The sequence below is a fragment of the Giraffa tippelskirchi genome, chromosome 3 (assembly GCF_054371585.1).
Source record: "Giraffa tippelskirchi isolate mGirTip1 chromosome 3, T2T-mGirTip1v1.2.pri, whole genome shotgun sequence".
Taxonomy (NCBI): domain Eukaryota; kingdom Metazoa; phylum Chordata; class Mammalia; order Artiodactyla; family Giraffidae; genus Giraffa; species Giraffa tippelskirchi.
In genome coordinates this window covers 20,733,648-20,761,551 of record NC_137277.1, presented here as the reverse complement: position 1 = coordinate 20,761,551, position 27,904 = coordinate 20,733,648, and the positions used below count along the sequence as shown (strand labels likewise).

The 27,904-nt window shown below is 46.4% G+C and overlaps 1 protein-coding gene and 1 long non-coding RNA gene across 2 annotated transcripts; one reads left to right on the top strand and one right to left on the bottom strand.

Moving 5' to 3' along the window:
- Positions 1 to 11,273: 11,273 nt before the first annotated feature.
- LOC145541379 (uncharacterized) lies at positions 11,274 to 23,849 on the bottom strand. Its single transcript, XR_014078960.1, has 2 exons — positions 15,507 to 23,849; positions 11,274 to 12,897 (listed from the first exon to the last, which is right to left on the bottom strand). It is a non-coding gene; the product is annotated as an uncharacterized LOC145541379 (long non-coding RNA).
- EIF1 (eukaryotic translation initiation factor 1) lies at positions 23,843 to 26,416 on the top strand. The gene is made up of 4 exons (XM_081577713.1): positions 23,843 to 24,016; positions 24,722 to 24,885; positions 25,030 to 25,131; positions 25,563 to 26,416. The coding sequence occupies exons 1-4, from the start codon at positions 23,986 to 23,988 to the stop codon at positions 25,605 to 25,607; spliced, it is 342 nt and encodes a 113-aa protein (XP_081433839.1). The 5' UTR covers positions 23,843 to 23,985; the 3' UTR covers positions 25,608 to 26,416.
- The last annotated feature ends 1,488 nt before the right edge of the window (positions 26,417 to 27,904 follow it).

The following is a 27,904-nucleotide window of genomic DNA, read 5'->3' as shown; positions in this document are numbered from 1 at the left end:
AGGACCAAACCTGCCACTCCCTACCTGGTGCTCCTTCCATCCTACCAGGGTCTCCCATGGAAAACGGACCTTGGGAGGGGGCGGTACAGGAAACCCACGCACACCCTCACTATAGGCCTCCCACCGGTGCCCCCACCCCAGACCCGACGCCCCCAGTCCTGGAGAAACGACTCTCCTCCACACACTTCGAGGGAACCGGGTTACCTTTTAGGGCCTTGAGTGCAGGGAAGACCGTGGGAACATGGGGGGGGCCAGAGCCTCACCTGTTCTGAAGCCTGGTCTATGCTGCCATCTTGTGTCCACAGCAGGAAGTGCGCCCGTTCCGCCGCTCCGAGCAAGCTCCGAGTTCACACGGGTTGAGAGGGGAACTGAGCGCTGCGCTCCGTCTCCTCGGGACACAGGAAGGAACAAGGCACAGCCTGTTCCTTTCCAGTTCATTTACAGCTTACAGTCTGGCCTCGTGGCCTCCAAGTGACATGACCCAAAACTCAAACTCAGCGCCGAATATTCACCAAAATAGAAGGTCAGCAAAAGTTTCCAAAAGATAGAGAAGCATCAGGAAAGTGATGTTGAAGCTGGGCCTTAAAGGGCAGGTAGGGGCTTCCCTGGGCTTCCCTGGTAGCTCAGCTGGTAAAGAATCCACCTGCAATGCGGGAGACCCAGGTTCGATCCCTGAGTTAGGAAGATTCCCTGGAGGAGGGCATGGCAACCCACTCCAGTATTCTTGCCTGGAGAATCCCCATGGACAGAGGAGCCTGGTGGGCTACGGTCCATGGGGTCACAGAGTCGAACACAACTGAGCGACTAAGCGTAGCACAGCACAGGGACTTCCCTGTTGGCTCAGTGGTAAAGAATCGGCCTGCCAGTGCAGGAGACATGGGTTCCATCCCTGGTGGAGGCGGATCCCACGTGCCACAAGGATTGAGCCTGTGCTCTAGAGCCCGGGAGCCTCAACTACTGAGCCCATGTGCCACAGTCACTGAAATTTGCGCACATTAGAGCCACCGCAATGAGAAACCTACAACCACAACTGAAAAGTGGACCCTGCTCACCACAACTAGAGAAAGCCCATGCAGCAACGAAGACCCAGTACAGCCAAAAATAAATAAATATGTATTTATTTATAAATCCCACAGCTCCTCCGTGCATGGAATTCTCCAGGCAAGAGTACTTCAGTGGGGTGCCATTGTGAGCAACGGCACAGAGTCAGGAAAACATCGCTTCTAAGGAATCCAGTTTGTCCCAGATCTAGGTCAGATGTAAGACGTTAAGGGCAAGATCATTTGGGAGCCTAATGGGCAAGCCTGAGTTTGTACTTAAAACCTTATGCAGTGGTCTTTGAACAAGGGCAAGCTCCAGCAGGGACGTCTCCAGGAAAAAGCAGTATAGCTGCAAAGGAGGGGAGTGAACAGGACAACTGAAAATGGTTGAAGGACACACACTGCTGAGGGTGGTACCCCTGGGAGTGCTGACGAGCCAGGGCCACCAGGAGAGATGAGGGCTTCAGCTTGAGTTACTCTCAGTGAGCATTTCCTCCACGCAACTAGGAATAATAAATTAGTAAAAATGGAAGCAATAAAAAAAAAAAAAAGGAAGCAATAGCAGTCACTCAGATGTGTGCAGACTACATAGTAAACAAAGCTCTTTAACTCATACATGCCTTCGACCAGTGTTTACTGAGCCTACTATGTGTCAGGCCCTGCGCTAAAGGGCTTGCGATCCATCAGTAATTGATGGTTGATTCCAGTGGAAGAGACAGACATTAACAGCCCTGATAAATAGATAAAATACGTGGTGTCCTAGAAAGTGCTAAGGGAAAAAAAAAGGGCAGTGATGCAGGAAAAGGAGTATGAGAGGACAGAGTGGAGGGCTGCGGTTTAAAACAGGGTGATCCTGTGACTTCCCTAGTGGTCCAGTGGCTAAAACGCAGGGGGTAGGGGTTCGATCCCTGGTCAGGGACTAGATCCCACATGCCACAACTAAAAGATGTCACATGTCGTAGCTTAACAGATACTGCATGCCGCAAGGGAGATGGAAGATCCTGCATGCCACAACTGAGACCTGGCACAGCGAAACAAATCAATAATAATAAATAAAACAGCATGGTCGGGAAAGGCCTCTGTTCAAACGAGACATTTAAGCTAAATCTTGAGAGGAAGGAGAGCAAGAAATCTTTTTAAGAAGTGTGATACAAATGAACTCATTTTCAAAACAGACTCACAGACAAAACAAATTTATGGTTACCAAAGGGGAAATGGGTTGGGGGAGGGATAAATTAGCAGGTTGGTATTAACATACACACACTATTATATTTACAATAGGTAAGCAACAAGGACATACAGTATAGCATAGAGAGCTCTACTCAATATTTTGTAATAATCTATAAGGAAAGAGAATCTGAAAAATTTATTTATATAACTGAATCACTGTGCTGTACACGTGAAACTAACAGATATTTTAAACCAACTATACTTCAATTTTTGAAAAGTTTTTTTAATTTACTTCTCCTTAAAAGGCCTATATCCCCCCTCCTTTCCCTTTTTCCTATTAAAATGATTTTTAAACCTGATTTCTAAGCCACCTCGGGCTTCCCTGATAGCTCAGTTGGTAAAGAATCTGCCTGCAATGCAGGAGACCCCGGTTCAATTCCTGGGTCGGGAAGATCCCCTGGAGAAGGGATAGGCTACCCACTCCAGTATTCTTGGGCTTCCCTTGTGGCTCAGCTAGTAAAGAATCCACCAATCTGGTAGACTTGGGTTCAATCCCTGGGTTGGGAAGATACCCTGGAGAAAGGAAAGGCTACCCACTCCAGTATTCTGGCATGGGGAATTCCACGTGCTACAGTCCATGGGGTCGCAAAGGGTTGGACGTGACTGAGTGACTTTCACTTCACTTCACTTCTAAGCCACCTCGAAGTCACTCATTTTTTTCCTGGGTAACCCTCCTGTATGCTAGAATTATACATGTTAATAAATATTTTGTTTTTCTCTTTTAATCTGTCTTTTATTATAGGAATGTCAACCAGAAACTTAGAAGGATGGAGGGAAAATTATGTTTTCCTCCCCTACAAGACCTTGGGGAAGAAAGCCATGTGACTATCTGGGGAGAAGCTTCCAGATCCCAAAGTGGGAGCATTTCTGGCATGTTCTAGCCCAGCAAGGGAGCTGGCGTGGCTGGAGTGGAGCGCCGAGGGTTGCATGGCTGATATGAGCTGGGAGAGGTGACGGAGGTTGGTACAGGTAGCCTCATAGAACGTGTGAAGACCAGCTTTTACTCTTGAGCAGAAGAGCATCGCAATGTGACTTCCATTTTAAGGAGCTTTCTCGGGCTGCTGTGTGGGGACCAGACACCAAGGATATGTGCACAGAGCCCAGAGTTTCCCAAAGACTGGATGTGGGATGGGAGAGAAGAGAACAGTCAGGATGCTGTCTCCATGGGGATGGAGTTGCCATCAGCCAAGATAGGGTGGCTATGGCAGGGGTGATTTTGGTGGGGAGGGGAGATTAGGAGCTCAATCTAGGGCAGGCTGAGTTTGGGATGTTTATTAAACATCATAAGGAGGATAACAAGTGAATAATTTCAATCCACTGGGTAACCATGTGTGTGTGCATTTGTATGTGTGTGTGTTTTACTTTGGGAAGATACGCAAATCATGAAATTTATCATTTTAATCATTTTTAAATATATTGTTTGATGGCATTAAATAGATTCACATTGTTGTTTTACAACCATCATCCATCAGCATTATCCTCATAACAATGCATCTCCAGTAACTTTCATCTTCCCAAACTGAAACTCTGTACCCACTAAAAAATAACTCTGAATTTTCCCTTCCCCCAGCCCCTGGCAACCGCCATTCTATTTCTACAAATTTGCCTATTCTGTGTATACGTGGAATTATCCAATATTTGTTCTTTTGTGTCTGGTTTATTTCATCTAGCATAATGTCTTCAAGGTTCATTCACATTGTAACGTGTGTCAGAATTTCATTCCTTTTTTAAGGCAGAGTTCAGTTCAGTTCAGTCGCTCAGTCGTGTCCGACTCTTTGTGACCCCATGAACTGCAGCACACCAGGCCTCCCTGTCCATCACCAACTCCCTGAGTCCACCCAAACCCATGTCCATCGAGTCGGTGATGCCATCCAGCCATCTCATCCTCTGTCGTCCCTTTCTCCTCCTGCCCTCAATCTTTCCCAGCATCAGGGTCTTTTCCAATGAGTCAGCTCTTCACATCAGGTGGCCAAAGTATTGGAGTTTCAGCTTCAACATCAGTCCTTCCAATGATCACCCAGGACTGATCTCCTTTAGGATGGACTGGTTGGATCTCCTTGCAGTCCAAGGGACTCTCAAGAGTCTTCTCCAACACCACAGCTCAAAAGCATCAATTCTTCAGCACTCAGCTTTCTTTATAGTCCAACTCTCACATCCATACATGACCACTGGAAAAACCATAGCCTTGACTAGACAGACCTTTTTTGGCAAAGTAATGTCTCTGCTTTTTAATATGCTATCTAGGTTGGTTATAACTTTCCTTCCAAGGAGTAAGCATCTTTTAATTTCATGGCTGCAATCACCATCAGCAGTGATTTTGGAGCCCAGAAAAATAAACTCAGCCACTGTTTCCACTGTTTCCCCATCTATCTGCCATGAAGTGATGGGACTGGATGCCATGATCTTCATTTTCTGAATGTTGAGCTTTAAGCCAATTTTTTCACTCTCCTCTTTCACTTTCATCAAGAGGCTCTTTAGTTCTTCTTCACTTTCTGCCATAAGGGTGGTGTCATCTGAATATCTGAGGTTATTGATATTTCTCCCGGCAATCTTGATTCCAGCTTGTCCTTCCTCCAGCCCAGCGTTTCTCATGATGTACTCTGCATATAAGTTAAATAAGCAGGGTAACAATATACAGCCTTGACGTATTCCTTTTCCTATTTGGAACCAGTCTGTTATAGTCTATTATATAGATATTCTACATTTTGTTTATCCATTCATCCACCAATGAACATTTGGGGTTTTTTCAGCTTTTGGCTAATTGTGAATAATGCTGCTATGAACATTGGTATACATCTGTTCGTGACTCTCCTTTTAATTCTTTTGGATTGGTACCCAGAAGTGGAATTATGAATCACATGGTGAGTCTGTGTTTAGCTTTCTGCTATGAGGAACTGCTACACTATTTCCCAATCTTGTGTGATTTTTCCCACTTATACACAGGAGGGACTGAGAATCAGAGAGGGGAAGGGACTTACAGGAGGTAGGGATCCCTGAGCCAAAGTTCTCTTGACTACTGTGATTCTGACACCCCTACTAGAGAGAGACTTGGAAATAGAAACTCATGGAAGCTGAATTGAACCGAAGTGCAAACTTGGAAGCCATCTTCATAGAGCTGGTGGGGAACAAGTTTGCTGCAGAAGAGAGGAATGTGAGACCCAAGAAAGCAGGAAGCAGGAGTTTGGGATAGGGCGTGAGTCCAAAGAAGGAAGGGGAGCTAGTAGAGAAAGCCAAGGGAGAGCTGCCCCTCAATATGGTCCCAAGCCAGGCCCTCCAATCACAGTTTACTAGCAGCTGTGTGACCTTGGGCAGGTTACTCACCCTTTCTGAGCCTTGGTCTCCCTGTTTATAAAATGGTGGTACTAAAAGTCCTTGCCTCATTGGGTTGATGTGACAACTAAATGTGATGAGCCAGGATTTGTAAAGCCTGTGGCCAAGATATGAAAGAGTGTCACAGAGCCCAGGGAGAGAACAGTTGGAGAAGTCACTGGGAGAAAGGGGACAGGCCCTCCCTCAGAGGGGCTGCTGGAGGAAACACGAACCAATTTGTCTCTGGAAGGCATTTTGGCAAAAACCTTAAAGATATGCTGATCTGTTCACCCAGAAAATCCACTTAGAGGAATTTATTCTCAGAAATCCTGAAGGACATGCAAGTTGAATTATCCGCAAAGATGTTCATCCAGTGCTGTTGATGAGAACAGAGGATTGGAGATGATTTCAATGTCCAAGTAAAGGAAATTGGTAATATTATTTATGCTTCATGCAGACAAAAATTACATAGCCATTAAAAATGCAGTTGATGTAGTTGTAGAATTAGAATTCTGTTTATCAGTCCAGAAAGAGGCTCATGTACATACATATAGATGTGTGGGCTTCCCTCGTAGCTCAGTGGTTAAAGTCTGACTGCAATGCAGGAGACTTGGGTTCGATCCCTGGGTTGGGAAGATCCCCTGGAGAAGGAAATAGCAACCCACTCCAGTATTCTTGCCTGGAGAATCCCATGGACAGAGGAGCCTGGCAGGCTACACTCTATGGGGTCGCAAGAGTCAGACACAACTGAGCAATTAAGTATGCACATATATATATGTTACTGTTTTATATATATATAAGGTTATTGTTTTATTTAACTTATATGCAGAGTACATCATGTGAAATGCCAGGCTGGATGAATCACAAGCTGGAATCAAGGTTGCAAGATTGCTGGGAGAAATAGTAACCTCAGATATGCAGATGATACCATTCTGCGGGCAGAAAGTGAAAAACTAAGGAGCCTCTTGATAAAAGTGAAAGAGGAGACTGATAAAGCTGGCTTGAAACTCAACATTCAAAAAAACTAAGATCATGGCATCCAGTTCCATCACTTCATGGCAAACAGAAGGGGAAAAAGTGAAAACAGTGACAGATTTTCTTTCTTTTCTTGGGCTCCATAATCATTGCAGACAGTGACTGCAACCATGAAATTAAAAGATGCTTGCTCCTTGGAAGGAAAGCTATGACAAACCTAGACAGCATATTAAAAAGCAGACATCACTTTGCCGCCAAATGTCCATATAGTCAAAGCTATGGTTTTTCCAGTAGTCATGTATGGATGTGAGAGTTGGTCCATAACGAAGGCTAAGCACTGAATAGTTGATGCTTTCAAATTGTGGTACTGGAGAGGACTCTTGAGAGTCCCTTAGACAGCAAGGAGATCAAACCAGTCAGTCCTAAAGGAAATCAACCCTGAATATTCATTGGAAGGACTGATGCTGAAGCTGAAGCTCCAATACTTTGGCCACCTGATGCAAAGGGTTGACTCACTGGAAAACAACACCCTGATGCTAGGAAAGTTTGAAGCAAAAGGAGAAGGGGGCAGCAGAGAATGAAATGGTTAGATAGATACATGGATGGTGATGGTAAGGATGACTGACTCAATGGATATGAATTTTAGCAACTCCAGGAGACAGTAGAGGACAGAGGAGACTGGTGTGCTATAGCCCATGGCATCACAGAGTCAGACACAACTTAGCAACTGAACAACAACAACAACTGTTTTATTACAGGAATTTTTAAACATGTACCAAAGTAGAAAAAAATTATATAAAAGATCTCCATGCACCCACCACTCAAAGTTAACAATTGCCAATTCACAAACCACCTTCATTTATATCCCCATCCACCTCTTCCCTCCTCACTACATATTATTTTCAAATAAATTCCAGGAATCATAGCATTTCACCCTTAAATATCTCAGTATGTAGCTAGCAGCTAGGAACTCTTTTTCTTTAACATAACTTCATACAATTATTACATCTAAAATAATTAATCAGTTTGGTTCAGTAGCTCAGTCATGTCCGACTCTTTGTGACCCCATGGACTGCAGCACACCAGGCCTCCCTATCCATCGTCAACTCCTGGAGCTTGCTCAAACTCATGTCAGCGATGCCAACCAACCATCTCATCCTGTCATCCCCTTCTCATGCTGCCTTCCATGTTTCCCAGCATCAGGGTCTTTTCCAATGAGTCAGTTCTTCGCAGCAGGTGGCCAAAGTATTGGAGCTTCAGCTTCAGCATCAGTCCTTCCAATGAATATTCAGGACTGATTTCCCTTAGAATTGACTGGTTTGATCTCCTTGCTGTCCAAGGGACTCTCAAGAGTCTTCTCCAACACCACAGTTCAAAAGTATCCATTCTTCAGCCCTCAGCTTTCTTTAAGGTCCAACTCTGACATCCATACATGACTACTGGAAAAGTCATAGCTTTGATTAGATGGACCTTTGTTGGCAAAGTAATGTCTCTGCTTTTTAATATGCTGTCTAGATTGGTCATAGCTTTTCTTCCAAGAAGCAAGTGTTTTTTTCATTTCATGGCTGCAGTCACCATCTTCAGTGATTTTGGAGCCCAAGAAAACAAAGTCTCTCACTGTTTGCATTGTTTCCCCATCTATTTGCCATAGAGTGATGGGACCGGATGCCATGATCTTTGTTTTTTGAATGTTGAGTTTTAAGCCAGCTTTTTCTCTCTCCTCTTTCACTTTCATCAAGGGGCTCTCTAGTTCCTCTTCACTTTCTTCACTTTCTTCCATAAGGGTAGTGTCACTCTGCGTATCTGAGGTTATTGATATTTCTCCCAGCAATCTTGATTTCAGCTTGTGCTTCATCCAGCCTGGCATTTCACGTGTTATACTTTGCATATAAGTTAAATAAACAGGGTGACAATATACAGCCTTGATATACTCCTTTCCCAATTTGAAACCAGTCCATTGTTCCATGTCCGGTTCTAACTGTTGCTTCTTGACCTTAATTTTAATTATTAAAATAATTAATAATAATTCCTTAATAAAGAAACATGGTTTCTCTACTCACAAGACTTCTGACACTAAATGTGAGGATTTTCCATACCAAGCAATTCTGACATTAACTACCCATAGTTAGTACAGACCTCACAGATTAAAGGTTCAGTCCCCCTCTTCAGACATCAATCACAAGTGGTGAATCCTAAGGTACCCACAGTTCTGTCCAACTCTGGTTACAAATTGGGAGTTCCCTCAACCTCCTCCTTGGGTTCGATAATTTTCTATAATGGCTCACAGAACTCAGGGAAACAGTTTACTCACTCGTGTGTGTGTGTGTGTGTGTGTGTGTGTGTGTGTGTAAGTCACTTAGTTTGCAACACCATAGACTGTAGCCCACCAGGCTCCTCTGTCTGTGGAATTCTCCAGAAAAGAATACTGGAATGGGTAGCCAGTCCCTTGTCCAGGGGATCTTCCCATCCCAGGGGTCGAACCTGGGTCTCCCACATTTCAGGCAGATTCTTTACCATCTGAGCCACCAGGGAAGCCCTTACTATTACCAGTTAGCTATACAGGATAGTATAAACGACAGAGATGAACTGACAGATGAAGAGGAATACAGACCAAGGTGCAGAAGGGTCCCAAGTTCAGGGGCTTCTACTCCCAGGAATGAGTGCACCGCCCTCCCAGCACATGGAGGTGTTCACCAACCTGCACCCTGCTTCTTAAAGCTGTTATGGAACTTCCGTTACATAGGCTTGATTGATTCAGTCCTTCACCCCTCGTGACTAATTCCATTTCCAGCCCCTCCCCCCTCCCCAGAGGAGGCTAAAGAATGAGACTGAATGGTCTAACTCTCTAATCACATGATTGGTTCCTCTGGCAACCAGACCTCATCTGGAAGTTATCTAGGGGCCCCAGCCACCAGGCATCACATTAACAGACAAAAAGACACTTATCGCTCCAAAGACTCGAGTCTTAGAAGCTCCTGTGTCAGGAACCAGGGACTAAGACCAAACATTCTAATAAAAAAATGATTCTAGCACCCCTATCATTCAGGCAATTACAAGGGTATTAGGAGCTCTGTGTCAGGAAATGGGAGCAGAAACCAAATATATATTTATTTTATCACAATACCATACAACATAATAGAATATCTAGTCAGGGACTTCCCTGGCACTCCAGTAGTTAAGACTCCACACTTCCAATCACAGGTCCAATCCCTAGTCAGGGAACTAAGATCCCACAAGCCACCTGGTGCAGCCAAAAAAAAAAAAAAAGAAATCTGGTCAGTGTTTAAATTTCTCTCTAAAGAATCCACCTGCCAATGCAGGAGGTGTAAGAGACAAGGGTTCAATCCCTGGGTTGGGAAGATCCACTGGAGAAGGGCATGACAACTCCCTCCAGTATTCTTGCCTGGAGAATCCAACGGACAGAGGAGCCTGGCGGGGTACAACCCATGAGGTCACAAAGAGCTGGACACAACTGAAGTGACTTAGCACACACGCTTATAAATGACACTTTTTTTTCTTTTGAATTTGGGATCCACATAAGGTATACACAAAAGAACTGGTTGTATATATTTTAAACCTTTCAAATGATAGGAACCTCCTGCCTGTATTTTCTTTCCCCTCCCAATGAAATTGTTGCAGAAAAGATGATTTGTCCTGTAGATCCAGACTGTTGGTCAACCTGATAGCCAGAGTCTGGACTTTGCTGACTGCATTCTCATGGTGTAATTTAACATGTTTTGCTGTCCTTTGTGTTGCTTGAAACTTGCTAGTTTGACCCAAAGTCTTGATCAGATTTGTCTCCTTCCCAGCAGGGGCAATTTATAGGTGGTACAGGAGAAATATGTTTTTCTACTGGCAACTTTAGCAGCTATAGATGATCAATGCCCAGTTCCATTCATTCATTCATTCATTAGGAGCTGCAAAATGGCGACAGTCTAATTGTATCATTCCTTTTTTTCTTAAGTAATTTTACTTATTTTAGGTTGGCTGTGCTAGGTCTTCATTGCTGCACGGGTTTTGCTCTAATTGTGGTGAGTGGGGGCTACTCTTTAGTTGTGGTGTGCGAGCTTCTCATTGCAGTGGCTTCTCTTGTTGGGGAGCACAGGCTCTAGGGTGGGAGGGCTTCAGTAGATATGCAGCTCCCGGGCTCTAGAGCACAGGCTCAACAGCTGTTGAACATGGGCTTAGTTGCTCCACAGCATGTGGGATCTTCCCAGACCAGGGATTGAACCCGTATGTCCTGCATTGGCAGGCAGATTCTTTACCACTGAGCCACCAGGGAAGCCTGCCTTCTTCACTTATTACCTAGAATACTTCTATAAAGAGAATCACGTCCCTCCCCTACATCTACAATTAGTTTTCACACCTAAGGCACAGTTCTTCCAGGAAAGGCAAGCTCGCAAAGTAATGATTCCCTAACATCCTCCAAAGGTGACTACTAAGGATTTTCCTTAATCATTACAAACTTGTGAATTTAAGTATATCTAAAATGAACATATTCAATATCTATTGCATTTATTGGGCTTCCCTGGTAGTCCAGTGGTAAAGAATCTGCCTGCCATGCAGGAGACCCGGGTTCAATCCTTGGCTTGGGAAGATCTCCTGAAGGAGGGCATCGCAACCCACTCCAGTATTCTTGCCTGGAGAATTCCATGGACAGAGGAGCCTGGTGGACTACAGTCCATGGGGTCACAAAGAGTCAGACACGACCAAAGTGACTAAGTAGCAACAACAGCATTGCATTTATTATTCTTATAATTTTGAAAAATATAAACATGGTTCCAAAATCAAACGTCCAAAACAAGATAAAGTCAAGGAAATCCAATTTCTATTAATATTCCCATCCTTTCTACTCTATATCCTATTTTCCTTTACGTCACCTTTTTTTTTTAGAATCAATGCACACACATATCCTTTTTCTTACTAAGACTAGGGTACCTCCTTCTCTATTATATGACAAAAACAAGTTATAAAAGAGTTTTTCAATTTGATCTCAAACAAAAATATTGTGTTTAAATGTATAATAATAGAAAAAAAACCACATCTTTGATGTTTCTAACTATATCTGCTCTCTAGGAGCCCTGCAATCCCACACGCCCTTTGCTTTGCCAAGTAGAGCTAGGTCTTAACTGCACTCATGTCAAGCACGGGGCAGAGCTGAATTGTAAAATCAAGGGGGCAGGAGTTTAAGGCCTGGAACTGGGAATGGCTCAAAGTGGGAGATGAAGAAGGAACCAGAAAGAGCTGCATAAGACAGGCCAGGAGGGGCCTGCACAAGCTAACTTTTGAGCTAAACTGTCATCCCTCACTTTTGTCAAGGGTCACGGGGTAAAACTTACATCATTCACTAGTGTTTTAAGTAAGAATGGATTCTTTGGGGAGGATCTGATCTATGTTGAAGACTGTGTAGAGCATAACAGGGTCCAAGGCAGACGGACACTCAGAGCAGTGGACAGATTCATAAAAATCCATGCAAATGGATGGAAATGTGCCAAGACGGATCCTGGTCATCCCCAGGTAGTAACTGATTTAACAGGTATGTTTAGAGTGGGGGTCATTTTTCCACTTTTTAAATTTGTATGCAATAAGAATATATTATTTTATAATTCAGGGGGAAATCATCCTTATTTTAAAACAAAATGAAACATAGAGAAGCTCAAAGGAATGAAGGAAGTGGGTTCACTCAAGGGCCGTACCAGATCACCCTACCCTGGGCAAGGGTTCTATGCCTCCTCCACCCCTGGGAAGAGAAGCCAGCAGTGACTTCAGGGAGTCTGTGGGGGGCATAGCCAGGGCAGCCGTACCTTCACAGTTTCAGGGCTTGAATGCAGCCCTGCAACTTACCAGCTGTGGGCTTGCAGAAATATCTCCAGCCTTCTAAGTTAGGCATCAATTCAGTTCAGTCACTCAGTCATGTCCGACTCTTTGCAACCCCATGGATTGCGGCACACTAGGCTTCACTGTCCATCACCAACTCCCGGAGCTTACTCAAACTCACGTCCATTGAGTTGGTGATGTCATCCAACCATCTCATCCTCTGTCGTCCCCTTCTCCTCCTGCCTTCAATCTTTCCCAGCATCAGGGTTTTTTCAAATGAGTCAGTTCTTCACATCAGATGGCCAAAGTGTTGGGAGTTTTAGCTTCAGCATCAGTCCTTCCAATGAATATTCAGGACTGATTTCCTTTAGGATGGACTGGTTGGATCTCCTTGCTGTCCAAGAGACTCTCAAGAGTCTTCTTCAATACCACAGTTCAAAAGCATCAATTCTTCGGTGCTCAACTTTCTTTATAGTCCAACTCTCACATCCATACATTCAGCATACTCATCTATAAAAGAGAAGAGCTATTCCCACTGGGTGAGATGTTGGGAGGATTGAACAAGACAGCAAATATAAAGTGCTTAATGCCATGCCCATCCCTTGGAAGCAGAGAGTAAATATTTCTGCAATGGGCCATGACCTCCCTCTAAAGTAACCAAAGTGCCACAGTTTCCCCCATGCAGATACTCAGGTCAGTCTTGAAGCAAAACCCAAAACCTCACTCTCCCTTAAAGAAAGCCCTTTCCTCAAAAGCACCAATGAGCAATCACTATTTTTCCAAGGATTTGCTCCTGCAGTGAGGAGGGGCCGGTGGCACACACACCATGCACAGAGTTTTCCTCCCAAAGGCCACCTGAGATCCATCGGTTCTCCCAGCCCCTCCCTCTCCACCTGTCCTCACCGAATGCATGGCCCCCAGCCTTGATGGTGCACTACTCCTTCCCTGGAGTCTTCCCTGGGGTTTCATCCTCAGCCCAGCATCTCACCTCAATGAAGTTCCTCCACCTGCCCCCTAAGGCCCCTCAGGGCACTGAAATTGCTCTCCTTAGAAGGTGAACTGGGGGTTATAGATTTAAGCCAGTGGGTTTTTCCTGATACATATAGGAAAGAACACTGAGGTTCAGAGAGATTATGCAAATCACCTTGTAGTAGGGAAGAACAAATCTGATTCCATACTGGATCTATTTCTTTCGGTTTAACATCTACTTCTGCTTCATTGACTACGCTAAATCTTTGACTGTGGGCATCATAACAAACTGTGAAAAATTCTTAAAGAGCTGGGAATACCAGACCGCCTTACCTGCCTACTGAGAAATCTGTATGCAGGTCAAGAAGCAACAGTTAGAACTGGACATGGAACAACGGACTGGTTTCAAATTGGGAAAGGAGTACATCAAGGCTGTATATTGTCACCCTGCTTATTTAACTTATATGCAAAGTATAACATGAGAAATACCGAGCTGGATGAAGCACAAGCTGGAATCAAGATTGCCAGGAGAAATATCAATAACCTCAGATACGCAGATGACATGATATGGAGAAGGAAATGGCAACCCACTCCAGTACTCTTGCCTGGAAAATTCCATGGACGGAGACGCCTGGTAGGCTACAGTCCATCGGGTTGCAAAGAGTCAGACACGACTTCACTCACTCACTCAGATATGCAGATGACACCACCCTTATGGAAGAAAGTGAAGAGGAACTAAAGAGCTTTTCAACTTTGATGAAAGTGAAAGAGGAGAGTGAAACAGCTGGCTTAAAACTCAACATTCAAAAAACAAAGCTCATGGCATCTGGTCCCATCACTTCATGGAAAATAGATGGGGAAACAATGAGAGACTTTATTTTCTTGGGCTCCAAAATCACTGAAGATGGTGACTGACAGCCATGGAATTAAAAGATGCTTACTCCTTGGAAGAAAAACTATAATCAATCTAGACAGCGTATTAAAAAGCAGAAACATCACTTTGCCAACAGAGGTCCATATCATCAAAGCTATGGTTTTTCCAGTAGTCATGTATGGATGAGAGAGTTGGACCTTAAAGAAAGCTGAGTGCTGAAGAATTGATACTTTTTTTAAACTGTGGTATTAGATAAGACTGTTAAGAGTCCCTTGTATAGAAAGGAGATCAAACCAGTCATTCCTAAAGGAAATCAACCCTGAATATTCATTGGAAGGACTGATGCTGAAGCTGAAGCTCCAAAACTTTGGCCACCTGATGCAAAGAAGTGATTCATTGAAAAAGACCCTGATGCTGCGAAAGACTGAAGGCAGGAGAAGGGGATGACAGAGGATAAGATGGTTGGATGGCATCACCAACTCGATGGACATGAATTTGAGCGAGCTCCAGGAGTTGGGGTTGGACAGGGAAGCTTGGCATGCTGCAGTCCACGGGGTCACAAAGAATTGGACACAACTGAGCGAATGAACTGACCCTTCGTATTCTATTGCTTTTGCTACAAGTTAAGAATGCTGCCTATAGCCTGAAATATACAGAATAGTCCGTTCTCAAAGCTCTGACCTTTAAAAATATAACAATTTTCCACTCATATAGAAATAAAAAGTTTCAGAACAGAGAATAACGTTTGTCTTATTGAAGGTTTACAAGAACTTCAAAACCTGACCTACACAGACAGCTGCAGGAACAAAGGATTCTGGCAACAAGAAGTCTGCGGCAACTAACCACACCCTTTTGAACATAAGCCTGGATTCTAACTCCAGGAAGATGGTACTTTGGGACACTTGTCCACCATCTTTTCAGTCTGCAGGCTTTCCAAATAAAGTCACTATTCCTTGTGCCAGCAACCGGTCTCTTGATTTATTAGCCTCTTGTGTAGTGAGCAGCATGACCTTGGACTTGGTAACAGTCTGAAGACACAGAACAGACAACTAGCTGGACAGCCTTTCAAATGGTCCCTTGATTCAAACCCCTAATCTTGGGACTTCCCTGGTGGATGGGTGGTGAAGAGTCTGCCTGCTAATGCAGGAGATGTGGATCTGATCCCTGATCCGGGAAGATCCCATATGCTGCAGAGCAACTGGGCTCGTGGGCTACAACTATTGAGCCTGCCCTCTAGAGCCTGTACTCTGCAAAAAGAGAAGCCACCACAAGGAGAAGCCTGAGCAACGTACCTGGAGCATGGCCCTCGATCACCACAACTAGAGAACCGGTCTTACAGCACAGCCGAAGATAAAAATAAATAAAAATTTAAAACAACAACAATCTTGTCATCAGTGCCTCCTATAGGGACTGAGATGATTCCCCTAGGTTTGGGCTGCAATGCAGGAAGCTCTCAGGTCCTCAGGAGCATCTGGGAAGAAAGAAAGGAACACATTCACACTCAGATATCCATCCACAGGCACACACCAATAGCACACACATGCACTCTCACCCCATTTATTCACATACACACACGCACACACATACAGACACACATCATCCCACTCATCTCTAAACCACAACTGAACTCTGGAGAGTCCCCTGACCCCTCAGGGACAGGCATGTGCCCAGCACAATGCTGGTCAAAGTAGGAGTTCAGACACTGTTTAAAGAAAGGAATTAAGGGTCAAAAAGTTTTTTAAAGTCTAGTTATGTGCTGTGATAGCTGCCCTGTCCACAGCATTACTGGCCACCCAGACTCAGTCTTCAAGCATGTAGTAACATCCCCCCCTCACCAAGACCTGGGGTTCCACTCCCAGGCACTAGCCCCATCAAGGAAATGACTAACCCCCTTAACAAGGGCAGAATCATCCAAGACTTCTCCTGGAAACCTGGCCCCTCTGATGGCCGTACTGCCCAGCAAGAAGAGGGTCCCCACCACCCTGGCCAACGATCTTGTCCAAGCCCAGGCGCCTTACCTACGAAAGAGCTAATGCCCCCTGCTTTGTCAGAATCCTGTGAGACAGGATTCTGTGAGACAGGAGTGGGAAACACTCAGGACAGCACCTAATGGGTTGTGAGTACTCGGTAATTGTTAGTTTCACAAAATAAAAAATGTATTGCCCAAGAATGAACACTAATGTAAACCATGGACTCCGGGTGATTGTGGTGTGTAGTTTCATTGATTATAACAAATGCACCACTCTAGTGGGAATGTCGATAGTGGAGAAGATAGCCATGCCTGCCTGGGGGCAGAAGGGAATTCTCTGCACCTTCCTCTCAATTTTGCTATAAACCTGAAGAATAAAGATTTTTTTTTCCTACTTATTTCCTAGAATTCCTCTCAGGAAGAGTGTTATTAGGGGTTAAGAGGACAGCATCTAAGCTATTTGGGACAAAAGACAAGGCCAATGCCCCCAGTTCCCTGGGGCATGGTCAGGTGGCCATGAAAATGGTGAAAGTGCTAGTCACTCAGTGTCTGACTCTTTATGACCCATGGACTGTAGCCCACCAGGCTCCTCTGTCCATAGAATTCTCCCAGCAAGAATACTGGAGTGGGTCGCCATTCCCTTCTCCAGGGGAATCTTCCCAACCCAGGGACTCCCGCTTTCAAGTCCAGGACTTCAGTGAGTCCGGGACTCCTGAACCTGGGTCTCCTGCATTGCAGGCAGATTCCTTGCTGTCTGAACCACCAGGGAAGCCCTCAGGTGGCCATATTTGGTAACTAACTGGTAGAAGTGGCAGCTTGGGCTGAGCGTGTGAGACAAAACAAGAGACCTTCACCTTCGGAGTGATAGAACCCTCAGCCCTGCCCAGGAGGAGACCCAGTTTGGATGGGTGAAGAGAAGCCACTTGGGGAAGGAAAAGATCACATGACTGACTCTTTTCACATGACCGTCCCTGAGCTGTTTTCTAAACTGGGAGCAGGAAGCAGTCCGTCAGCTCATCAGAGAAGATCGAGGAGGGACTAGAAGACCGGGAGAGAAGTCTGATGTTGGTAAGGAGAAGGCTGGGTGGAACAGCCAAGTGTATGAGTGTGGATTTGCCACTTGCTGGGCCAACGAACCCTCTCTTCAGTCTGGAATCATCTAGAGCAGTACTTTCCAGGAGAAATATAATGCATGCCACCCATGTAACTTTAAATTTCCTAACAGCTACATTTTTAAAACAGAAACAAGTGAAATTAATAATCTACTTTATGTAACACAATATATCCAAAATATTATTTCAGTAAGTACTCATATAAAAGTTACTGAGATATTTTACAATTTTTTTCATGCTAAGTTTTCAAAACTCCATGTATGTTTTACATTTAATAGCACATTAAGTATAAAATGGAGCTGCATTCAGACTGGTCCTGTTTCCAGGGTTCACGAGCCACAAGTGGGCCGCCACATGGCCTTTAAAGAGTTGGATTTGAAGGACTTACAGTCCAAGGAAGACTTGCTGCTGGATGAACACAGAGGTCTTTCTGGAGATGGCCCTTATGTGAAAACATTAGCTGTGTGTGTGTGTGTGTGTGTGTGTGTGTGTGTGTGTGTGTGTGTGTGTGTGTGTGTGTGTGTGTGTGTGTGTGTGTGTGTGTGTGTGTGTGTGTGTGTGTGTGTGTGTGTGTGTGTGTGTGTGTGTGTGTGTGTGTGTGTGTGTGTGTGTGTGTGTGTGTGTGTGTGTGTGTGTGATCTTAGTTCTCCAACCAGGAATCAAACATGCACCCTCTTCATTGGTGCATTGGAAGTGCAGAGTCTTAACCACTGGACTGCCAGGGAAATCCCTACATTAGCTTTTTAAAAAATAAAAGGGCAGACTGCCAAACACACCTTTGTGGTTCTCCCAGAGAGGGGCTAGGTCTGAACTGATTTCCACACCACACATCTGATGTTCTTTACTCCATCTGAAATGTCCACCCCCACCCCTATGCCAGGGGACTCCTACTGCCACATTCAGGACACAGCACCTTCTGTGCACCTGTGCCTGGCACTTCCTCCCTTCTGCCTGGGTCCCTGGCTCCTTGGGGACATCTTCTGAACCCTGGCAGGCTGTGAACTCTCTGACAATAGGCACCAGGCCTGGCCCTTCTTGGCTTCCTCCATGAGACCAGGCTACACTTAATCCTCCCCACAAGCAAGTCTGCAGTTGGCCTGCCCAGGGAAGGGGAGCCAGGGACTCTGGCCTGTAACTCCCTAAGTAAAGCTGCCTCCCCTCATCCCATCCCATTCTCTGCAGGATCCCAGGGGAGGGGGAAGGAGCGGGAGGCAGGATGGGGAAGGCAGATGCTCTGCCAGCAAAGAAGAACTGAGCAGGAGTCCCTGGCAAGGGTCGTAGTTCCGAGGACTATGAGAGGAAATGTGACAACAAGAAGAAAGCTTGGAGGGACTTCCCTGGTGGTCCAGTGGTTAAGAACCCGCCTTCCAGTGTAGGGGACATGGGTTCAATCACTGGTTGGGAAACTGAGACCCCACATGCCTAGTGGCAACTAAGCCCATACACCACAACTACTGAGCCCGTGAGCCTAGAGCCTGTGCTCCAGCAACGAGAAGCCACCACAATGAGAAGTCCCTGCGCCGCAACAAACAGCAGCCCCCACTCACTGCAACTAGAGAAAGCCTGCAAGCACAAAGCAATGAAGACCCTACGCAGCCAAAAATAATAAATAAATAAAATACTTTTTAAAGATAAGTTGTAAAAAAGATCCAGTGCAGCCAAAGGAAGAAAACAGCCCGGCAGTGGTGGGGGCGGGGGTGGGGAAGGGAGGCACGCAGGTGGGATGGTTGGAGGGTAGTAAAGCATACCAGGCTCCAGGAATTTTTACCACCAGACTCAAGATCAAGATCGTTTCCAATACCCCATAAGGGTCCCTCGTGTCACTTCCCAGTACACAACCCAGGGTCAGAGGAGGCTGAAGAGATGATGGGCGAAACGCGCAACTCACAACAACCCCGTGCAATCTAGGTGGTCAGAGCCGCAGCAAGCCCAGGTCTGCCTCCTTTTCCAAGTGGCAAGAACAGCAGACTTCATTCACTGAGGAGGTGTGAGGGGGCATGATTCCCAACATCTACATACATAACCGGTAGCTCCCAAATAAGGAAAGCAAGAAAGAGCGCATTTATTTGACTTTCAATCAAGTTAAATCCTATGCCAGTTACCCCTCCAGCTGCTCAGAAATCTGACCTTGGATGTGACAGGGCCTCCAGCGATCCCCGGGGTTCCCTCTAGGTCAGAGTTTTCTTTAGCACCAGAGCTACCAGGAAGTCCGTCGGACCAGATCAACCATCTGCCCTGGTTACCATGGAGACGCCTATTTCCCCAGAAGATGTGATCCTTTCCTGGTGGGAGAGTGTGCTGCTTGCATGACAAGTTCAGAGCCCTGGGGAATCTTAATCGAGGCTGAGGGTCTCCAGGTGTCCCACACAGCCATGCCTTTGCCACGTCCCGAGCTCACCCCAGAGAGATGCCCATGTCTGCCTCATTCTGAGGAGCCCGCTCGCTCTTTCTCCCTTCTTTGCTGAGAATCTGACATAATCTATTTAGTGATTTAATAATGTAACCTTTTTACCCTGTCACATATATTCTCTTTAAATCCCCTCAAAAACTTAAAAGGTATTAGTATCCCTCTGTGCAGGTGGAAAAAAAATGGAGGTTGGGAGACTGAGTCACCCAGGCAGGAAGAGGGAGAGGTGACACTCAGATTCAGGTAGCCCATGCTCCGTGTCCTGCCAGGACTCAAAACTACGAGTGCAGAAATAAATCAGCCAGTATTGTCAGCATGCACAGATGTCACTTTCAGACAAATTCATCCTGGCTCCATCAATACTCCACAAGCCCTCCGGGCTGGAAGCAACCTCCACACTGGACTTGGACTCTTATAGACCCCTCCGTGGAAATGTCCCCAGCGGGGAGCACAGAGCTATGGACTTTAGACCTGGCAAAGGTCTTAGAAATTTCCAAGTCCTCCTTCTGGTGGATAAAATGGAGTCCCTGAGAGGCGAGCAGGGTCACCTGGGAAGCTGGTGGTAACCAAGACACGGTATCCCACCTGCCCCAGGCTTGGCCTCTGAACTGCAGCCTGCCCAGAGCGATGCTTGTGTGTGTTTGTGGCAATAACTGTTTACAGTGCACTGGACATCAGGTCCCTGCAAGGGCAGCTGGGGAACATGCTTATCCAGAGCCACCCTCCCTGCCCTGTGCCAGGAGGCCAGGTGCAGCAGCTCCCCATGGAGCCCAGAGTTGGACCTCTGAGAAGATCTTTTCTCAATGCTTCACCCCAGGACTCTCTAAAAGAGCAGCAGAGGCTACAGCCTAAAGCCAGGGGTCAGTCATTCCTATCACTGAGCACCTATGAGACAGGCTGGGACCTGGGATCCTTTGCTGAAGTGCTTGCACCTGGATAAATGTCTCCCCAAGCAACAAAACACAAAGAAACTGTAAGGAACTAAAAATAACTGTGTAAAAAATAAAATAAAATAACTGAATGCAAGTACAATTGGGGCAAATTATAGACAACAAGATACAAAAAGACCAAAAACCTAACTGCCACTTCTGAAGAGCCAGGAGCAAAAGCAGGGTAGTGCTCAAGGCCCATGCACACACCACCACCAAAGAAGTGGACAAACCGCCTAAGCCTCTCGTCTGGCCCAACCCCTGGATATGCCGCTACCCTCTGTCCACATAAAGAACCTACTCACCCCTCCTCGGGGAGCAAAGAATAGAACCTGTTGCTTGTTTTTGCTCTCCCATACTGCAGCAGGGGACCCAAAAAAGCCTTGCCTGGATTTTTCATCGGGCCTCTTATCAATGTCTATTGAGGGCCAAGAACCCTGATCAGTGACACCTACAATGCCTGTTTGTTCGACAATCACTGAGCACCCACTGTGTGCAGGCACCTACTGTGCATACACAGAAAAGGAGACAGGTATGTACCCTGCTCTTTTGAGCTCACAGTCTAGCAGAGACATAAATAAAGGAACAGGAAGAGTCGGATCATGGGCATGCCACCTGTGCCATCACACAGAGCCCTGTCCTCAGGAGAGCCCTGTGCTTGGCTTTGCTGTCACTGTCCTGAAATTCTAAACCGTTTTGGAACAAAGAGCCTCACACTGTCATTTTGCACTGGGCTCAGCAATTTATGTAGCCGGTTCAAGGAACAGGCAAGCAAAATGCACTGGCTAATGCCAGATAGAGGAAGTCGGGGCACAGAGTAAACTCCCCGCTGAGTCCTAGAGAATGAGTGGGAGACGCCAAACAGAGAAGTAGAGGGAAGAAAAGGGAAGGGACCGCATGTGTAGACACTGAGATAAGAAAATTTCAGGTGCCTTATAGAACACTGCAGAATGTGGGGCGTGATGATACACCATGAGGTGAAAGGAGAACTAGGACCAAGAAAAGTCAAAATAATCTTGATGAAAAACAAAACAGGCGTGCATGCTATTGGACACGAAGACTTTTTGTAAAACTCCAAAAATTGAGAGATTGTGGCTTGGGGATAAACAGACCAGTGAAACAGAACACAGTCCAAAACTGAACCCACGCATAAATGGAAATACGATGATGATAGAGAAGGCAGGACAAATCAGGTATTAGTCAACAAACGTTGCTAGGGCAATTGGCTATCCACGAAGGGAAAAAAATTAGAGCCCTGTCTCACACCACACACACACAAAATTCCAAGTGGTTTAAAGACCTAAATATGAAAAGGCAAAGCTTTAAAACTTTGGGGGAAAAAAGAAACAGAATCTATCTTTATAAACTGGAGGCAGAGAAACAATTTCTTCAATATAACATAGAAAGGATGGAAAAGATCATCTGGACCACATTGCTACTTTAAAATTTCATACTACAAAATACACATGCCCACTGAGAAGACCAGTTCTGACTTTTTCACTCTCTCTCCCCAAACCCCTTTCAAGCAGAGCCATGTCTCTGAGTATAGAGGTTCCCAGGTGGGGTAAGGTTGTGTTCTTAGCTTCTCAGACTGGGATGGGTGTAAGACTGGGACACCCTTGACTTCTAGCCATGGTAACCCAACTCCTGACATCAAGGAAGCCAAAGTATCATTATCATTTACTAAGATTACTTAATAAATATGGAATAAAAAAACCTAACAAGTACAACAAGCTTTTCCTCCCCGGGGCTTTCCATGTTCTGGATTCATCTTGCCCCACAGTGGACTCTTTCCCACCCTCTAAGCATCAGATGGGATGTCACCTCCTCAGAGGCTTTCTGAAGCCCTTGTCACTCTCTCATGTCACCTTATTCTTTCTTGGCACCCGTCACAATCTGTCATCTTATTTATTGTCTCTCTCCCCCACTAGACTCCACGGAGCCGAGCATCAAGAGACATAAACCGGCAGCCCTTGGGGCTAGCACATATTTTATTTAGCTTGCACAGTGTTTTCCCTAAAATTAAATTTATTGGCAATCTTTAGAAATCAAGAGATTTTATAGAACCATCTGAATTTCTAAGCTGTCATGAAGACAATCTAGCACAACAGGGTAGAGGTGACTGGCGGCTGCAGCCTCTGGTTTACCCATTACATCACACTTGGCTGTCTGTACTCCTTTATCTCACCTGTCTGACCTCTGGCGGCCTTTAGAGTCTAAAACCTCGCCATGTCCCCCTGCAATTATGAACATTTCAATTAATAAACTGAAAGTGCAAGAAAGGTTGACGTTTTCTTTTTTTTTTTGGTCCCTGGGGGAGTGGGGAGTTGGGGGCGGTGGGATGCGAGCTCTTAGATCTCTGACAGGATCCAACCCGGGCCCCCTGCATTGAGAGCAGGGCAGTCTTAACCACTATACCACAAGGGAAGTCCCAGGTTGGCTGTTTTGAAAGCAATAATTCAACTAAGCTCTGGGAAAGCTCAACCCCACACAATTTGTATGACACCAAGGACTCCCTTCTAAGTGCATGAATACTTCTTGGCCCCCAGAACCAACGTTACTCTCCTTTGAACTCCTGCTGATGATGTGGACATTCTTTCCTTAGACGATCTAAATGGTAAGCTTAAAGTAGATTAATTCATTTTTAGATCAGATTCATCTAAATGATAAATTAAGTAATAAAGTTAAGGTTTTGGTTACACTACTGTACGTTGATGAACATGCCGCCCTAAACCCGTCAAGGAGTAAATCTGTAAAGTAGAGAATTGGGTGGGATCATACATAGTGGGAATTTGTCGTGTTTGGGACGGTCAGCATCTAAATCCTCGCTAAGGAGTGCCAAATCTACCCCACAAAAAGACCCGCCCGGCAACAGGGTCAAGAAGGCAGAACCCTCCAGATCATAGTACGCAGGCGCGACCGAAACCTCCGCCAGTTGTCTGCGCCGCCGTCACCTTTCTCCGGCACTGCGCAGGCGCCTAACAGACCAACCTTTCCCTCCCCCTTCCATCTCTCCCCTGATCAAGAGGACGCCCTCCCGCAGCACACAGTTCCTGCGCAAGCGCCGTCCCGCATCCCCGCCCGAGGGCCAATTGGAAGCGGCGGCGCCTGGGCGCAGGGGGCATAACGCCGTGGGTGGGGCCTGGACGTGAGGGCAGCGCGCTGGCGTCACAGGGGCGGCTATATAAGTGAATACAGGCACCGCCCCTCCGCCCCAGTCACTGAGCCGCCGCCGAGGACTCAGCAGCCTCCCCCTCGAGCCCCCTCGCTTCCCGACGCTCCGTCCCCCCGCCCGCCTTCTCCCGCCGCCGCCTTCCGCAGGCCGTTTCCACCGAGGAAAAGGAATCGTATCGTATGTCCGCTATCCAGAACCTCCACTCTTTCGGTAAGTCCCAGAAAGTCCCGAGGGTGGGAAGGCCCCGGCGGGGCGCTCCGGCCCTCAGACAGGGCCAAGAAAGCTGCTAAACGTTGTAGGTCTTCTTAAACTTGGGCGGAGGGGAACTGTCTGGGCCCGCGAGCTGTGGGGCCGCAGCTTGAGCCTTAAGGATGGCACCGGAGCGCGACCGGAAGGAGCGGGCGAGAGGTCAGCCTTTGGGCGGGCCTCGCGTCTCGGGTGGCGCATTTACTAATGGCTCCCGGGCCTCTTCGGGCCACACCCGCCCCTCCCTCCACCCCTGCGCCACGTCCGGTACGTCACCGCCGTTGTCAGGGTGCCGGGAGGGAGAGGCGGCGCCAGCCCTAAGTGACACCCGCGCGCGCCAATGGGGCGGGAAGTGTGGCCCCGCCTTAGAGCTCGGGTTCCGGCCGGTTGCATCAGCTGGGTGGGGCGCCGCCGGCCTGCCCTGACTCCCCCGACACGTGATCGGCTGCTCAGGGCGGGCCTGGGGCAGGAAGCCCAGGCTTTCTCCCAGGCTGGGAAAGCTGGCTGTCCCGGACTGACCTGTTCGAGGAGAGCCAACAAAGAACATGTCTGATCCGACCAAGCCCTGACGATTTCAGTATCAGTTTCTGCACGCAGAAGAGATCCAGTAAAGGGTGGCAGTGGCATCTGAGCTCAACATCACTAAACGAGCTTGACTTTTCTTCCCAGACCCCTTTGCTGATGCAAGTAAGGGTGATGATCTGCTTCCTGCTGGCACTGAGGATTATATCCATATAAGAATTCAACAGAGAAACGGCAGGAAGACCCTTACTACTGTCCAAGGGATCGCTGATGATTACGATAAAAAGAAACTAGTGAAGGCGTTTAAGAAGGTAGGTTTTTAATGAGATTTTAGGGAAATAGTATTTACCTTGCATCCATAGAGCTGCTGAGTTGTATTACTTACTGAAAAGGGTTATTACTGGCATTCAAACTGTTGCTTGGTCTAATTTGTTTTACTTGTGTTGTTCTTGCAGAAATTTGCCTGCAATGGTACTGTAATTGAGCATCCAGAATATGGAGAAGTAATTCAGCTACAGGGTGACCAGCGCAAGAACATATGCCAGTTCCTGGTAGAGGTGAGTTCTGTTGCTTTTTGTTGGTACATTTGTGCCTCTTCCCTGGGTAACTAATCTAAGATCTGCCTGGTCTATTTCGTTTCTTCCAGGGACATAGAGGTTTGTTTTATAAGGCTAAGCCAAACAGTTTTTGAAGTTCATAGTGTATTTCTGGAAAGGAGGGATTTGTCCACCTTAAAAGTTTACTAGCTTGGATCTAGTTTAAGGGGGCTGTGCAGATAGACACTAAAACAGGATGTCTGGTTGGTTATTCTTAAGTGGCAAAATCTTATTCCACCATTGATGATAAACTGGGTGTCCCTGAGTTCAGTGCATCTTGGCTCCGGGACTTCTCTTGGCCAAATGTAGGAGTAGGAAGAGAGGATTGTTGTCATCAGAAACGGAGGCTTTAACTCGGCTCCCTCTTAAAACTGCCCTTTTTTCCTTTGCAGATTGGACTGGCTAAGGACGACCAGCTGAAGGTTCATGGGTTTTAAGTGCTTTTGGCTCACTGAAGCTTAAGTGAGGATTTCCTTGCAATGAGTAGAATTTCCCTTCTGTCCCTTGTCACAAGTTTAAAAACCTCACAGCTTGTATAATGTAACCATTTGGGGTCTGCTTTTAACTTGGACTAGTGTAACTCCTTCATGCAATAAACTGAAAAGAGCCATGCTGTCTAGTCTTGAAGTCCCTCATTTAAACAGAGGTCAAGCAGTAGGCGCCTGGCAGTGTCCAGCCTGAAACAAAGCAATAACAGTGATGTTTCAGCTAAGTCCAGAGCCCCAAGATCACAGATGGCTATGTCTGGCCAGAAGCTCCTCAGCAGTCCCTCTGCAAAGTTCCCTGCCCTGAAAAAGTGTCAACCACATGAACAGTCCTCGATGAAGCGGAGAGTGGAGGATGGGTGAGACAGCTGTACTGCTAGAGGGCGCCTTCGGTGATCAGGGAAGGATCCCCTGATGTCTCCAGCGTGACTGGGTGGGCACAGCTTAGAGCAGCCACCCTCCAGTGAGGTGACAGGACATCTGGCTTGCCACCAAGGTCTTCATGACCAGACATGTCCTAGCTAATCGATGTCCAAACTAGAATGTGAGGCCAACCTTCTATCAGTTAAACTTTTGACAAGGGAACAAATTTCAAACCAATGTCATCAGTCACGTAGCTGTAGAGCTTGCAGCTTACTAGCAACAGCTGCCCAATGCCTTGTGAAGTAAACTGGTTTTTTGGTTTTTACCCCCCCTCTTCAGTTTTAATGTTATGTAATGTATTTAAACCCTTATTTAAATAAAACTTGTTTTCAGAAACATTTGACTTGCAGATTCTGTTTAATATATAATGAATTTTGTATGTGTGGAGGAACCACAGAAATGGCAATGGAGGAAACATCTGGACCCACAGCTCCTTACCTGGGGCCTGACCTTGTTAGCCATTGTGTAAGCATTTGGTCAGAGCTCTGTTGTCTCAGTCAGTGTCCTGAAAAGACCTGAGAATGGTCATGAAAAGTCAACACTTGTCTACTTAGTCAGCAGACCATCTTGTTAGCCGCCTGGATGTATGATGAGTTGGTGTAGAGGCCACCTTGGAACCATGGCAGTGAATGTGTCTGGAACCAATGTAACTCGGGTGGATCTCAGGAGATAAGAGCATAATTGCATCTATTTGATGCTTAAGAGAAATGAGATGTGGAAATCTGCAAGGCTAGTAGGTGCTGACATGTTTTTCTAGGACCCAGGCTCCACTGCTCTTCCCACCAGATGACCTAAATATTTTACAGGGGTTACCTATTTGGTATATGGGAGGAATCATGGGACTCATGATTCAGCCTAGACAGGCAGACACCCTGTGCTCAAATGCTGACCCCAGATGGGAGTGAGACTGGCATACAGCCATACAGCTTGTGACACAAGGCAGAGGTCCAGGCCACCAGTGGCTTGGCTGAAGAGCTGCAGCATTTCAGGATTGGAAAATCTTGCCCACCAAACCCACCCAGACCCTGTAAGGCTAGGGAAGGCTCCATAAAGGTGTCATCTGAAGCAGGGCATTCCAGGCAACGAGGAGTCAAGACCCAGAAGTTACAGGACCCAATGTGTGTGAGGAAGCCACAGTAGGACCATTTAACGAACAAAGCCCCTGCATAGAGCCAGAAGTGATGCAGTACTTGCTTACTATATGCCAGGCTGGCGCTAAGTGACTCTTCACAGTGAGGACTCAGTCCCATGGTAGGGAAGATGGAATTGGAGAAGAGGGCTGGGTGGAAGGTTGGAGTAAGAGCTGAGTGGCCTGAGCCACAAGCCAAGACTTGGATACTAATATGCAAAAGAATCAGAGTAAAGATTGTCTCCCAGGGATCTTGGCTGGTGTTCCAGTGGTTAATAGTCCCTCCCACTGCAAGGAGCACAGGTTGATCCCCTTTCAAGATCCTGCATGCTGTGTGGCCCAGCCCCAAAAGTGAGTGATTAACAAGATGGTTAATGAAATTTATGGCCAAAAAGTCTCCCAGCTCTGCTCCTTGGTTCCTCTCTCCCACCCCCAGTTACTTCTCTGCCTCCTCTTTCCCCTCTCCTGTCTCCTGCCCACTCCCAGGCATCAGCCCCCAGTGCCTACCCTCTGAAACAAAGACAAAATGCAGACTGGTCAGCTAAAATGAAAGCCTGTTGTATTTTTAATCTATAAATAGATCAAAGAAACCCAGTATATTCCAGAACAAACATTGTACCAGAGGGTTCTAGAATTGACCTTCCTTGTTTACCAACCTGGGTAGTTCCTCCTTGTGGCATCAGGGTCAAAACCTTTA

Coding starts and splice junctions, on each gene's coding strand:
- EIF1 (XM_081577713.1), top strand. CDS start 23,986: ATGTCCGCTATCCAGAACCTCCACTCTTTCG. Junction 24,017..24,721: donor CCAGAACCTCCACTCTTTCG/GTAAGTCCCAGA, acceptor TTTTCTTCCCAG/ACCCCTTTGCTGATGCAAGT. Junction 24,886..25,029: donor TAGTGAAGGCGTTTAAGAAG/GTAGGTTTTTAA, acceptor TTGTTCTTGCAG/AAATTTGCCTGCAATGGTAC.